General features: G+C 40.2%; 1 protein-coding gene across 1 annotated transcript in view; it reads right to left on the bottom strand.

Annotated features, from left to right (window-relative positions):
- The window catches only part of LOC140987644 (non-specific phospholipase C4-like), a 27,692-nt gene extending 20,619 nt beyond the window's left edge, over positions 1 to 7,073 (bottom strand). Inside the window, exon 1 of the mRNA XM_073456237.1 lies at positions 7,012 to 7,073. Within this exon, the coding sequence (XP_073312338.1) occupies positions 7,012 to 7,073 (62 nt within the window). The remainder of the gene's footprint in view (positions 1 to 7,011) is intronic.
- Positions 7,074 to 13,883: the final 6,810 nt, after the last annotated feature.

The following is a 13,883-nucleotide window of genomic DNA, read 5'->3' as shown; positions in this document are numbered from 1 at the left end:
TGTGACTGGGTAGATGGTGCTGGCTGGAAAGAATGAACAGCTGATGGTCGTCTCCCTGTCTGAGCCACTGATCCAGATGACTCTGCTCCCTGGGATCCCTGAGAACCTCTCTGGGGACATACTCTGGCAAAATGTCCCTGCTGTCCGCAAATACGGCAACTGCCAAACACTCCTCGGCACTGCTCTGTGGAATGTCTCCCTCCACACGTGCTGCAATAAGCTCCGGTATAACTCTGGCTCTGGGCAGTCTGTCGTGAGCCACTAGAACTGGATGAGCTGCTTCCAGGTCTCTTGAACTGTTTCCCTCGAGCTTTCAACTGATCTCTCTTTCCACTGCTGCTACTGCCACTCTCAAATCTGGGAGGAGGTTGTGGAAACTGAGCTGAGGATGGTTGTTGTGGTCTCGGTGCTGGTGCGATATATTAAGCTCCTTTCTGTCTAATCAGACCAGCTTCGGCTCCCTTTGCTCTGTTCAGGGCATCAGCAAAGTTGTTCGGTCGTCCAGTGTTCACCAGTGTAAAGATTTCAGGATTCAGGCGATTAATGAACTGATCAGCAACAGCTTCGTCGTTCTCGGCCACATGTGGAGCAAATCGTAGTAATGTAGAGAACTTGGCCACATATTCCTCAATGTTCAGTTGACCCTGTCTCAGATTTGCAAATTCTGCGCCTTTGTCTTTTCTATATGACACTGGAAAGAATCTCTGATAAAATTCAGTCTTAAATACCTTCCAAGTAACATTCATACCTCTATGCTCCAATGCTCTCTTCGTTGTAATCCACCAGTTCTCTGCAACGTCATGCAACTGGTGCCCGATCAGTTTCACTCTCCGCTCATCTGTATAATCCAATGAGTCAAACAACATCTCAATGTCATCTAACCAACTCTCACAATCGACGGAAGTCTCAGTACCCTTCAGAGTCGGTGGATGAAATGACTGAAATCTCTTCAGCAAGGTTTCCATTGGTGTTGCTGTCACATCCATTGGAGGATTCGAAGTACTGCCCTGTTCTGGGATTCGTCGAGGAGGCATATCTGATTATCAAAAGGGTTAGCAATCCAATAAAACAAATATGTTTCAGTCTTTTTCTGATCATCTTACCTCTGATCAAGAATCAGTTCTGATTCATTCTCAATATTACAGGTTACCATATCAAATCAGATAATTCAGTAAACATAAACAATAAACATGCTAGCACGCAAAAGCAGGAAAGAAAACTCAATCTACCCCGCTCACTAGCTTCTATCTCAGCCTAAAGGATCTATTACTCTGATACCACCTGTTGTGGGGACCCGGACGCTAATCATGTTCTTAATCGTCATTGGGACTAATTAATCAATTATAATAAACAGCGTCTAAATTTTTTTTTTTTAAATATAATATCAAATGCGGAACGTAATGGAGTCACTATACTATACATATTAGTATTAAAGTAAAGTACAAGTCTTGTACTATATACAATCATTTACAAACTAAGGTTCAACTACTAAATATCAAGTGTTTAACCCTATCTCAGATCAAGTCCGTAGTCTCCACTCTAATCACGATCTCTCTCTTCATCTCCTCGACCCTGAACCTGTCCCACCTGTTGTCATGCACACATACAAACACGACAACAGCCGGATAACTCTGGTGAGAATTAATCCCAGTTTAAATCAACGAAACATGCAATCATATAATTAATATAAAGCATGAAGCAGATATCAGATATATATCGAAATCTGAAACATAATTAATATCAAACTATCAATCATACTCGTGACTCCACGACTCAGACTAGACTCAATCCTAGTCTAGGGATCCCGGTTTCCAGACGTTGGTATTCCTATATCGACCAACAGTAATAGAAGAAACTCTGATTCTATCCACGTCGATATAACCAAACATCCAGTGTCTTGACCTATCCGTCACAGACTGTGGCACTATCGCCAATACACTATCTTGTGACATCGTGCAATGTGCCCGTGGCGATCCCGCCACTATCAGGTACTTCTGTCACAAGATCACTCGTCTAATATTCGTCTAACACATGCTCTCTATACATCAATAGAACAAGCATATCAAATCAAATCAATGCAAATAATAACAAATAGTATGTGATTTAGGGAAACAAAAAGTATATCCTACTTGTGTCGATCTCCCAATACCACATTGACTTATACATTTCGTTTGTAGTCTCGGTCTGAAGAAACGGAAGTTCTGAACTCAAGATTGTCTCTGTAAATCTGAAAAGACATATCGAGACTAATAATATCAACCTTCCATTCTCAATTCAATACTGAATCTGATTAATCTGAATTTAATTCAAATCATCGGCATAACGGCACAATCTCAATATCCCCGTAAATACCATATCAACAAATATCAATTACAAATCATAACCCATATCCGATACAATCTGTAATCAATCAATAATCTAAATCTGTCCGGTTTCAAGTCCATATAATAAAAAATTCATAACAATCATAATCAATCTGTTCTTCGATCTGACTTCGATTCTACGATTTGTAGTATTCCCAGAACACATAATAATGATCAAATACTAATTTCTCCAATATCATAATTTCAAATGATAACAGAACTCAATAAAACTTACGTCCTGCTGTAGCTTGCGTCGAAAGGATTACAGAACTGTGTTCGGATTCAACTTCTGATAACCGGATGTCATACAATAAAATTTCTATGGTGTAAGGAAACGTTGAGGATCAATTCATGGAGCTTCTCGATTTTCTCTCGGGAATGTGAAATTGGAAATGAAGATTAACATTTAAGTTGCAAGGTGAAGACATGTGTCCACTCAATTTTCCATATTTACACTTTAGTCCCTCAACTTTTCACTATTTACAATTCGGCCCCCAATAATTACGAAATTGCCATCAAATTTAAATCAATTATTTTTCCACTTAATTACAAAATTGCAATCAAATATAAATTAAGTATTTTTCCACTTAATTACAAAAATACCATCAATAATATTTTCTTTTCTTTTCGAGGTCTCATAAAATTGATAACATCTCGGGCCTTACATAAGGTTCGTCTCTCCTTGTGCAGAAATTGTCCAGTGGCTGCTTGGTCGTGTTAGAGGGCCTTAGGTGGTCTGATTTAGGTTGTTTTAGGGGATGATAGGGTGTGTATAAGTCATGGTTTAAATTTGGAAAAGTTTGGTTAAGTTTCGGGTTAAATTCGGGACCCCGGTCCAAGTTTTAAAACGAATCATATAAGTTATGTAACGGGCTCGAGTTTACGTCTAAGAAACGATAAAAAATATGTTTTGAGGTGTTTTAAGGTGTTTGATTGACTTCGGGTCGAAATTTTGAGGTCCAGTGATAAAGCGATCAATTAGGATTTTAAGGACAAAATAGTCATTTTGCACCCAAGACAAGTTAGTAGTCCTGGCAGTGTCTTGATCTCTAATTGACACGTTTTTAATTTATATGAAAGGATTGGTGATGATATGAGAAGTGTTTAGAAGGGGAGGTTGAATAAACACTCACAGATTATGTTCGTTTCTCAAAATGAAATATTTGAGTTCAGTTCAGTGACAAGCTGATACTCGGTATCTCGTCAGTCGATAACAATCAGTTTAACTGAAAGAAACAGTTGCGGAAGTAAAACGACTGAAAGATAGAATAACTTAAATGAAATATAACTGAAATAAAATATACGCGATTTGTTTCTGGATGTTCGGAGAATAGAACAACTCCTACATCACCCCTTCTATCACAAAGATAGGATTTCCACTAAAAGACTTTGATCGAATACAATGATTGTACTGACCCACTTCAGTTTGGTCTTATCAATGCCAAAACTGAAACTCTTAGTTACAATTGATATATCAGTTCTTGACTGATCTTAGCACAACTAGACGAAATGACGGAGAATACAATGTGCTAACAAGCTCAATTATGTAGCCTTGAATGCTACTGATAAAAACTAGTAAGTGTGAGCTTTTGAGTAGTGATTTTAGCAACGTAACAGCTTGAGTAAAATAGTTGCTTCGTTCGTGGTTGTTCATCTTTTTCAGCTGCTCTCTTCGCCTATTTATAGGCTTCTCTTCCAACGGTAACTTGTTAAAATATTTAAATATTATATCCGTTGAATGCCACGTCGATATTCTCCTGACATTTGTACACTGTAGACTCTGAATTGCGGCGTTCCACTACGAGTTGCAGTCTGCTTGTACTATTGTCGGTTGAATGTCCTTTTCATTCGATGACGTGTATAGCTGAGCGTTCAGCTGATAAGCAGTAGCTGATTAACTTGTTGCTGAGAGAATCAACTGATCAGTTAGCTGACTTCGAGAATCCAGTCAAACTGATCAGTTGGTTTCCTTCGAAAGTTCAGTTCAGCTAGATTCAGTTGCCTTAGATAATATATGCGATACTCTATGGTCGACAAATATATGATCAGTTCGTCCAATAGACAAATGGTTTGTCAAACAGCCGAAATTAAGTTTTCAACAGTATATGTTATCATGAACATTAATTTTTATATAAATATGAAAAATACGTTGCATGCTTGATTTTAAGGAAATTTATGTACATGCATGATTTTCATAAGTGATGAATATGATGACATGTTTGAAGGATGGGAGTTGGTTGTGACTAATACGAATACGAATACGATAACATGTAAGGCCAAGACTCAGTGGATGGGTAATATTGTCGCTGATGTCCCCACTGCCGGGTACCACGGTTATACCTAGATGGATCCATCGAATAGAGCTGATACGATAGAGCTGATACGAAAGTCACAACTAATGAACGAAATTCAAATAAAGAAAATATATACTTATATACTGATATGATGAGACATGTTTTGACACATTATACTTTGACACGTTATGTTTTAGTTCATGCTTTTAAGATCATGAAAGTTATTTTAATTACTGTACTTTTCACTGCTGAATGATAGGTATATGTACTTGTTATAACGGTTCAGGTGTGTTGAGTCTTTAAACTCCCTACGTGTGAATGATGCAGGTGAGCATGTTGATATGAAGGCGCTGAAGACTGAGTAGACTGAGCTGGCTGGGGGTGCACGTGGAAACCCGATGTAACGTCCCGAAAATTTAAAAGTCTACGTGAGCCACATGCATGCAAGTTATTAAATTTCTTTGGTATTTTATTAATTTGTTTTAAAGCATTAAATGCATGTTTATTTCATAAATTATGTGTTTAATTATTTTTATGCATAATTCACGCATGATAGAATTTATTTCACGAAATTTTAAGGGTTTATGCATTAAAGATTTTTAAGTTCCATTTCGCGCTCAAACGGGGAACGGAGATGATAAGTGCATTTTGTGCACTTAAATTATCCTTATAATTCATATAGATTGTTAGTTTTCTTGGGCAAAATTATGCGTTTTTTGTTATTTTTGGTGTGATTGCAAGAAGCTAGGCAAGGCTTCGACATAGGCGTGAAAAGGAACGAAAATGGCGCTTTGAAGAAAATGGTGAGCAATGGACAAGTTTTAATTGCAGGAAGACTCGCGCATATGCGCGAGTCATAGGCGCGCATGTGCGCGCAAGGCAGGAAAGACGCAATGAAAACCAGAGAAGGGCGCGCATATGCGCTAGTCATGGGCGCGCATATGCACGCGGAAGGAAGGACAGATGAACAAACAGGCGCGGAGCAAGGGCGCGCATGTGCGCGCGCTGAATAGTAGGCCGCCCAGAAAGACAGAAAGATGCGCGCATATGCGCCGTTCAATGTCGCGCAAATGCGCGCGTCGCGTTGTTCAGAAATAAATAGGTATATCGTGGACTTTGAAAGGGTTCTGAAAATTTTAACACATAGCCGACATAACAGAGGAAGGGAGCGAAAAAATGAGAGCACACGGACGACAGAACGCGAAGAACGGAGATAGAAGACGCTGAATCCGGACACGGAGACACACTTTCATCTCTCGCCAACACGTTTCTAATTCGGTTCTTCACTTTTACGTTTTTTTAATGATTACAAACAAGTTTTGTATTGATTTAAATTTGAGTATGAACTAATTCTATTTTCTAGAGATTGAAGTAGTCTTGGTCGAACCTATTTTATTGACGTTTTGAATTTCCATTTAATTAATTCATCGTGTTTATTTGTGATTTCTTGGTTTTAATGCTTTTGGATTACTGGCCATAATTCGATTGATTAAATAATTGAGATCTACACTCGACAGAGGGGATTGAGATTAGGACAGGGGAAATCACATCGTCAGATGTTTATAGCGTGCAAAAGACGTATAACTCTGGTGAATCCATAAAAAAAACCTTGTTTTCATTTATTACGTGTTACGTGATTTTGAATAGACATATTAAAATCAGTAGTAGGTAGTACATTTCTATTTATCACTTGAAAAAGGGAATAGGAAAATTGCGAGTTCTTGGTTAGTAAACATGATGCAATTTAATAATATGTTAGTCAATTTTAATTTAGCATAGGGGGAACCAGACGAAATCATATCTCTAGATTTATTTACTTATTGAATTTCTACTGTGAGTTAGATTGACCTTATTTGTTATTTTCTTTGAATTGATTATAAACCATCGTTTTGATTACTCTAATTACAGTTGAACTATGCCAATTACGGTACTTAATATACAGTTTTAAATAATTACTCCTCGTGAGATCGATATCTGTACTCATACCAGTACTAAACTTGACACCGTACACTTGCGGTAGTGAAAATAAGCAACAAGTTTTTGGCGCCGTTGCCGTGGAGTAAACTATTTAATTGCATATTAATATCATTACTAATTAGTCTTGACTTTAATTTAGATTTTATTTTATTTATTTATCTTGTTAGTTTATAATCTTCTTTGTTTTGCAGTGCATGGGAAAATATCAAAATCCTGACTTGCTGATTTTTGATCCGAAAATCGAAAAAACTGCCAGGAGATTAAGGAAGGCAAGAAGAGAGGAAATTAAACCAATGGCTGAAAACAGAGATAATTAGAATGAACTGCCGAGAGAGGTGCCAATCCGAGAACATTTTCGTCATGTCATTAACGCTCACTACTCTGGAATAGCTCGCGGAACCATAGCTTCTAACAACTTCGAGCTAAAACCCGCACTCATTAACATGGTTCAAAAGAACCAATTTGGAGGATCAGCCACTGCAGATCCCCATCTTCACCTCAGAACTTTTCTAGAGATCATGAACACGGTAAAAATTAATGGTGTTCCTGATGAAATTATTCGATTGCGCTTGTTTCCGTTTTCTCTCAGGGATCAGGCAAGGAGTTGTCTCCAATCTCTACCTTTGGGGAGTATTACTACATGGGCAGATTTGGTTACGAAATTCCTGTCAAAGTATTTTCCTCCTGCCAAGTCTGCTCAGCTGAAAATAGAGATCACCAATTTCAGGCAGAGGGAACTCGAAGTGTTATATGAGGCTTGGGAGCGATACAAGGTATTGCTGAGGAAGTGTCCGAATCATGGATATGCAGATTGGGTACAAATCGAGTTATTTTACAATGGTTTGGATGGGCCAACTAGAGAGAATGTGGATGCAGCCGCCGGAGGTACTATTTTTTTTCTAAAAAACTTGATGAGGCTTATGAATTGCTTGAACAAATGACCATTAACAGTTATCAGTGGCCGAGTGAGAGATCTGGATCAAGGAAACCTACTGGATTGTATGCCGTAGACCCGATCACATCACTTACTGCATAAGTTTCGGCATTGACCGCACAGATTGCAGCGATGAACAAACCAGGCCAATCTACGTCTGATGTAGCATTGGTGACTGCTGAGGAAGTTGTGGAGGAAGCTCAGTACATCAATAACAATCGCGGCTATGGAGGTTATCGAGGTAATCCTCCCCCTAATACATATCATCTAGGTTTGAGGAATCACGAGAATTTCTCCTATGCAAACAACAAGAACGTATTGAATCCTCCACCAGGGTTCAATACACAACAGGGTGAAGGAAAGCCGTCTTTTGAGGATCTGGTTGGGACGTTTGTGACTGAGTCTTGGAAAAGAATGGCTAGAACCGAGTCTCGTCTTGATAACATGGAAACACACATGGGAAATATGGGTGCTACGATGAAATCCTTTGAAACGCAGATTGGGCAACTAGCTAATGTTTTAAAAGATCAGAATAGAGGACATTTCCCAAGCAATACGAAAGTGAATTCTAGGGAGCAATGCAAAGCTGTCACACTGAGGAGTGGCAAGGAAATCGGAATCCCAGAGACTACTGAAGAGAATGTAGAGACTCTTGTTGAGGAAGATGATGGAAAGGGTGTAAATGTTGGAGAAGAGAAAGCAGAGGAACCCAAGAAAGTGCTTGAGCAGCAGCCTTTGCCAAAGGTGAATCTTCCATATCCACAGGGGTTTAAGAAGAAAGGGTTGGATGATCAGTTTGTGAAGTTCCTGGAAACTTCAAGAAAATACACATCAACATCTCATTTGCCGATGCATTGGAGCAAATGCCCAATTATGCTAAGTTCATCAAGGATGTGATGTCCAAGAAGAGGAAACTTCAAGAATTTGAAACCGTGAAGCTAACCGAAGAGTGCAGTGCCATAGTCCAAAGGAAACTACCGCAAAAACTCAAAGATCCAGAGAGTTTTACTATTCCTTGTGTTATTGGTGGTTCTAGAGTAAATAGAGTTTTATGTGATTTAGGTGCCAGTATTAATTTAATGTCATTTTCTATTTACAGGACCTTGGAGCTTGGCGAGATGAAGCCTAGCACTATTACTCTGCAGCTGACGGACAGATCACTTACCTATCCACGAGGGATAGTAGAGGATGTGCGGTTAAAGGTAGACAAATTCATATTCCCTGCTGATTTTGTCATTTAGATATGGAAGAAGACCAGGAGACGCCGCTTATCTTTGGAAGGCCATTCTTGGCCACCGGAAAAGCCTTGATTGATGTGCACAAGGGCGAGCTCACAATGAGAGTAGGTGGAGAGGAAGTTGTGTTCAACATCTACAACACCATCAGAGGACCAAATGAGGTAAGTACTTGTAATAGTATTGATATCATTGATTCATGTGTATCTCATGTTGGTGCAGATAGGATGACGAAAGACTCTTTAGAGATATGCTTGTTGGAATCAGCTTCTACAGTGGATGAAGAGGACTGGGATGTGCGAGAGGAGTTACTTGCTCTCAATACACTGCCTAAAGAAAAGATTGATGCTCAGCATGAAGAGTTACTTGAACATGCAAGTAAAGAGGTACCAAAAGCGTCCCCTAAATTGAAGGATTTACCGAGTCACTTGTGTTATGCATTCCTAGATGAGAGTTCGTCTTATCCGATAATTATATCTTCTGCTCTTACTATTGATGAAAAAGATAGGTTGTTGAGGGTGTTGCGAGAATTTAAATTTGCTTTGGGATGGACAATTTCTGATATAAAGGGGATTAGCCCTACTGTTTGTATGCATAAAATCTTGATGCAGGAGTCCTATTCCCCCTATATTGATCATCAGAGGAGGCTTAATCCAGCCATGAAAGAGGTTGTGAGAGCTGAGGTATTAAAACTGTTAAATCCTGGTGTTATTTATGCTATATCTGACAGTTCTTGGGTTTCACCAGTACAAGAAGTGCCTAAGAAAGGGGGTATAACTGTGGTGAGAAATGAGAATAACGAATTGATTTCAACTCGTCCAGTGACTGGTTGGCGAGTGTGTATAGATTATAGGAGATTGAATAATGCCACTAGGAAAGATCACTTCCCCCTCCCCTTTATTGACCAGATGCTTGATAGAGTAGGTGGTTATCATTATTATTCCTTTCTAGATGGTTATTAAGGTTACAATCAAATTGTCATAGCACCGGAGGATCAAGAGAAGACTACCTTCACTTGTCCCTACGGTACATTTGCTTTCAGGAGAATGCTATTTGGTCTTCGCAATGCACCTGCTACTTTTCAGAGGTGTATGATGGCCATATTTTCTGACATGGTCGAGGAAATAATGGAGGTTTTCATGGATGATATATCTGTCTTTGGTTCATCATTCAATCATTGTTTGCAGAATTTGACGCTTGTTTTGCAGAGATGTCGGGAGAAGAATTTATTGTTGAATTGGGAGAAATGTCACTTCATGGTGCAAGAAGGTATTGTGCTTGGGCACAAAATTTCAGCCAGAGGGATAGAAGTGGACAGAGCCAAAGTTGTGGCGATCGAGAATCTCCCACAGCCGAAGAATGTGAAAGGGATCAGAAGTTTCTTGGGACATGCCGGGTTCTATCGTCGTTATATTAAATATTTCTCTAAAATTACTAGACCTTTATGTAATTTGTTAGAGAAAGATTCTACATTTATTTTTGACGATGATTGTTTACAGGCGTTTAACAGTATCAAGACAGCACTGATTTCTGCACCCATTATGATATTGCCTGATTGGAAGGAGCCCTTGGAGCTCATGTGCGACGCTAGTGACTATGCTGTGGGAGCAGCATTGGGACAAAGGCGAGATAAGATGGTCAAGGCTATCTACTATGCAAGTCGTACACTTAATGCAGCCCAACAGAATTACACAACTACTGAGAAAGAGATGCTAGCCGTGGTGTTTGCATTCGATAAGTTCAGAACATATCTCATTGGCACCAAGGTAACTGTTTTCACTGACCATGCAGCTCTTCGTTACTTGTTTGCCAAAAAGGTTGCAAAGCCAAGGTTGATACGATGGATACTCCTACTTCAAGAATTTGACTTTGAAGTCAAAGACAAGAAAGGTTGTGAGAACCAGGTAGCAGATCACTTGTCACGTCTAGAGCTGGAAGAAAGAACTGAAGGTGGAGTTATCAATGAGTCGTTCCCAGATGAACAAATCTTCAAGGTAAATGTTGAACATCCTTGGTTTGCAGATATAGCTAATTTTCTTGCTGCAGGAGAATTACCATCAGATTTAACTTATCACCAAAAAAAGAAATTTCTTCATGACGCCAAGTTTTATCTGTGGGACGACCCTTTCTTGTTTAAGAGATGCGCTGATCAGATAATTAGACGGTGTGTAGCAGAGGAAGAAGCGGGTACGATTCTAGAGCAGTGTCATTCCTCACCCTACGGTGGACATTTTGGAGCATCTAGAACAGCAGCTAAGGTATTACAGTCAGGTTTCTATTGGCCTAATCTATTTAAAGACAGTTATACTTTAGTCAAGTCATGTGATAAATGCCAAAGAGTTGGCAATATTTCTAGACTTCACGAGTTACCACTAACAAACATTTTGGATGTGGAACTTTTTGATGTCTGGGGTATTGACTTTATGGGTCCATTCCCATCCTCGTTTGGTCAATCTTACATTTTACTTGCTGTTGATTATGTGTCCAAATGGGTGGAAGCAATTGCCACCAGTACTAATGATGCTCGAGTTGTTGTTAAGTTTGTCCACAGGAACATCTTCACAAGATTTGGAACACCTAGAGCCATAATCAGTGATGAAGGTATGCATTTCTGTAACAAAATTTTTAACTCACTGTTGGCTAAGTATGATGTGAAGCACAGGGTGACACTGGCATACCACCCGCAAGCTAATGGGCAAGCAGAAATATCCAACCGGGAGATCAAGCAGATCTTAGAAAAAACGGTGAAGACAAACCGGAAGGATTGGGCGATTAAGCTAGATGATGCTCTATGGGCATACAGGACAGCATACAAGACACCTATCGGGATGTCACCGTACAGGTTGGTCTTTGGGAAAGCTTGCCATGTACCTTTGGAACTAGAGCACATGGCTTTTTGGGCTGTGAAAAAGCTTAATTTTGATATGGGAGCATCTGGTAAGCAACGACTGTTGCAGTTGAATGAGATGGAGGAATTTAGGAATGATGCATACGAGAATGCAAAGATAAACAAGGAGAAAACCAAGAGATGGCACGACAAGCAGATTATTCGACAAGACTTCGAACCAGGATAACAAGTGTTATTGTTCAATTCTCGACTGAGGTTGTTTCCTGGTAAGTTAAAATCATGATGGTCTTGACCATTCACAGTGGAAACAGTGTATCCACATGGTGCGATTGAGCTGAAGTGCAACAACGGTCAAACATTTAAAGTAAATGGTCAGAGGGTCAAGCATTATTTTGGCAGTGAAGTGAGGCACATGGACAACCTCCCCCTGGGAGAACCATAGTATACAGGAGAAATTCAGGCTGATGACGTTAAACCAAGCACTGTGAGGGAGGCAACCCACAAATTATTTTTTTAACATTCGTTTTGATTTGATTTTATTTTATTTTAAATCTTTATTTTGTTGATTTTCATTTTCTCTAATTCAAATATTGATTTGAGTATTTTATTGCAGGTAAAAAAAAAATTGAAAAATTTATGGACAATGTGCTTCGCGCATATGCGCGAGTTATTGTCGCGCACATGCGCACAGCCCAACTCGGAAGGCAGAAGATGCCGCGCATATGTGCCACTCAGGGCGCTCATATGCGCGAGAAGACATGCAGAATCAGACATTTAAGACAGAAACCTCGGCGCATATGCGCGGAATAAGGGCGCGCATATGCGCGCGACTTGATTTAAGAAAAAAAAAGAGGATGCAAACCCTCATTCTGAAAATCACACAGCCGCCTCTCTTTTCTGAAATAAACACAAGTCGCCACCCTCTTCGAAACACCGGCCGCCGCCGCACCTTCCTCGCTGAAACTGAACCCCACAGCGTCAAGCACAGCCCCAATGTCCGTCACACTCCGATTTCTGACCGTTATCTCGTGCAAGTAAGGTTTTATTCAGATTTTATTCTACTCTTCAGAATAGTTGGAATTTGTGCTCGATCTAGTTGAAGGAATTTTTGATATTGTGCATCGGGTGAATCGGGTATTTCTCTTTGTTCTGAGTAATTTTGTGCTTGGGTCGTATATTGTATTGCTACCCGGATTAGTTGGTGTGGTGAGATTCTAATTGCTACGCACATTGGGGTGCGATTACCGGATTTTTGCTCTTCAGTTGTTGAATTAAGTGTGTGGGTGTGAGTTTTGCATTATTACTTGATATGGCGCCGAAAAAGAAATCAAAGAAGGGTGCCTCTTCCTCCACAAGTTATGATTCATATAGATTTTGGAATGGCCCAACAAGTATACGATAGTTCTATGACAACGCCGATCATCCCAGAACGGGGATTCAATTTGTCAATTGCACGCGGTGTGATAATAGAGGAACTGGAACGCAGAGGATGGGTTTAATTCGCACAACACCCTTTGGATGCCGTAATCTCGGTTGTGCGAGAATTCTATGCAAATCTCAGAATTCTACATGACGAGTCAAAAGTCTTAGTGCGAGGTCAATTGGTGTCGTTTGACTCTCGGACAATCAATAAGCTATATCAGATGCCCAGCCTTGACCATGATGAGTACAATGAATTTCTCGAAGCGGGTGTCGATTACACAGAGGTCATCCAGACCATATGTCAAGCCGACGCTGCCTGGAAAATGAGCTCGAGCAGGCCTATTTCTGTAAAGAAATCCGACATGGGCCCTAACGCAAGTGCTTGGACATCCTTTGTGTTAGCCCGGATCCTCCCGTCCTCGCATTATTACGATGTGACAAAAGACAAAGCTGCATTGGTATATGCTATCTTGATGGGAAAATCGGTTGATTTGGGGAAAATCATCTATGGCTCGATTATGAGAGCAGGCACATGGTTAGCCACGGTTGCTCTTCCTTGTCCTCATATCGTTACAGAGCTATGCCGACAAGCCGGCATATCATGGGCCCCTGATGAACCAGTGCTAAAGCCGAAGGCCCCTATCGTTGCTTTCTTTGGAGCCGCTTTCTACGTTCCCCATGAGTTTCCGGACGAAGAGGAGATCCCACAGCCACAGTTACCACCACCACCACCACCTGCAGCAGCCAGACAGTGCAGGGGAGACAGATGTCAGCGGCTAGAAAACGAGATGCAGGACCAGATGAGATTAC

Source organism: Primulina huaijiensis, chromosome 11, assembly GCF_012295235.1.
Source record: "Primulina huaijiensis isolate GDHJ02 chromosome 11, ASM1229523v2, whole genome shotgun sequence".
NCBI classification, from domain to species: domain Eukaryota; kingdom Viridiplantae; phylum Streptophyta; class Magnoliopsida; order Lamiales; family Gesneriaceae; genus Primulina; species Primulina huaijiensis.
Note: the sequence above shows the minus strand (reverse complement) of the source record. Positions and strands in the feature narration are given on the sequence as shown.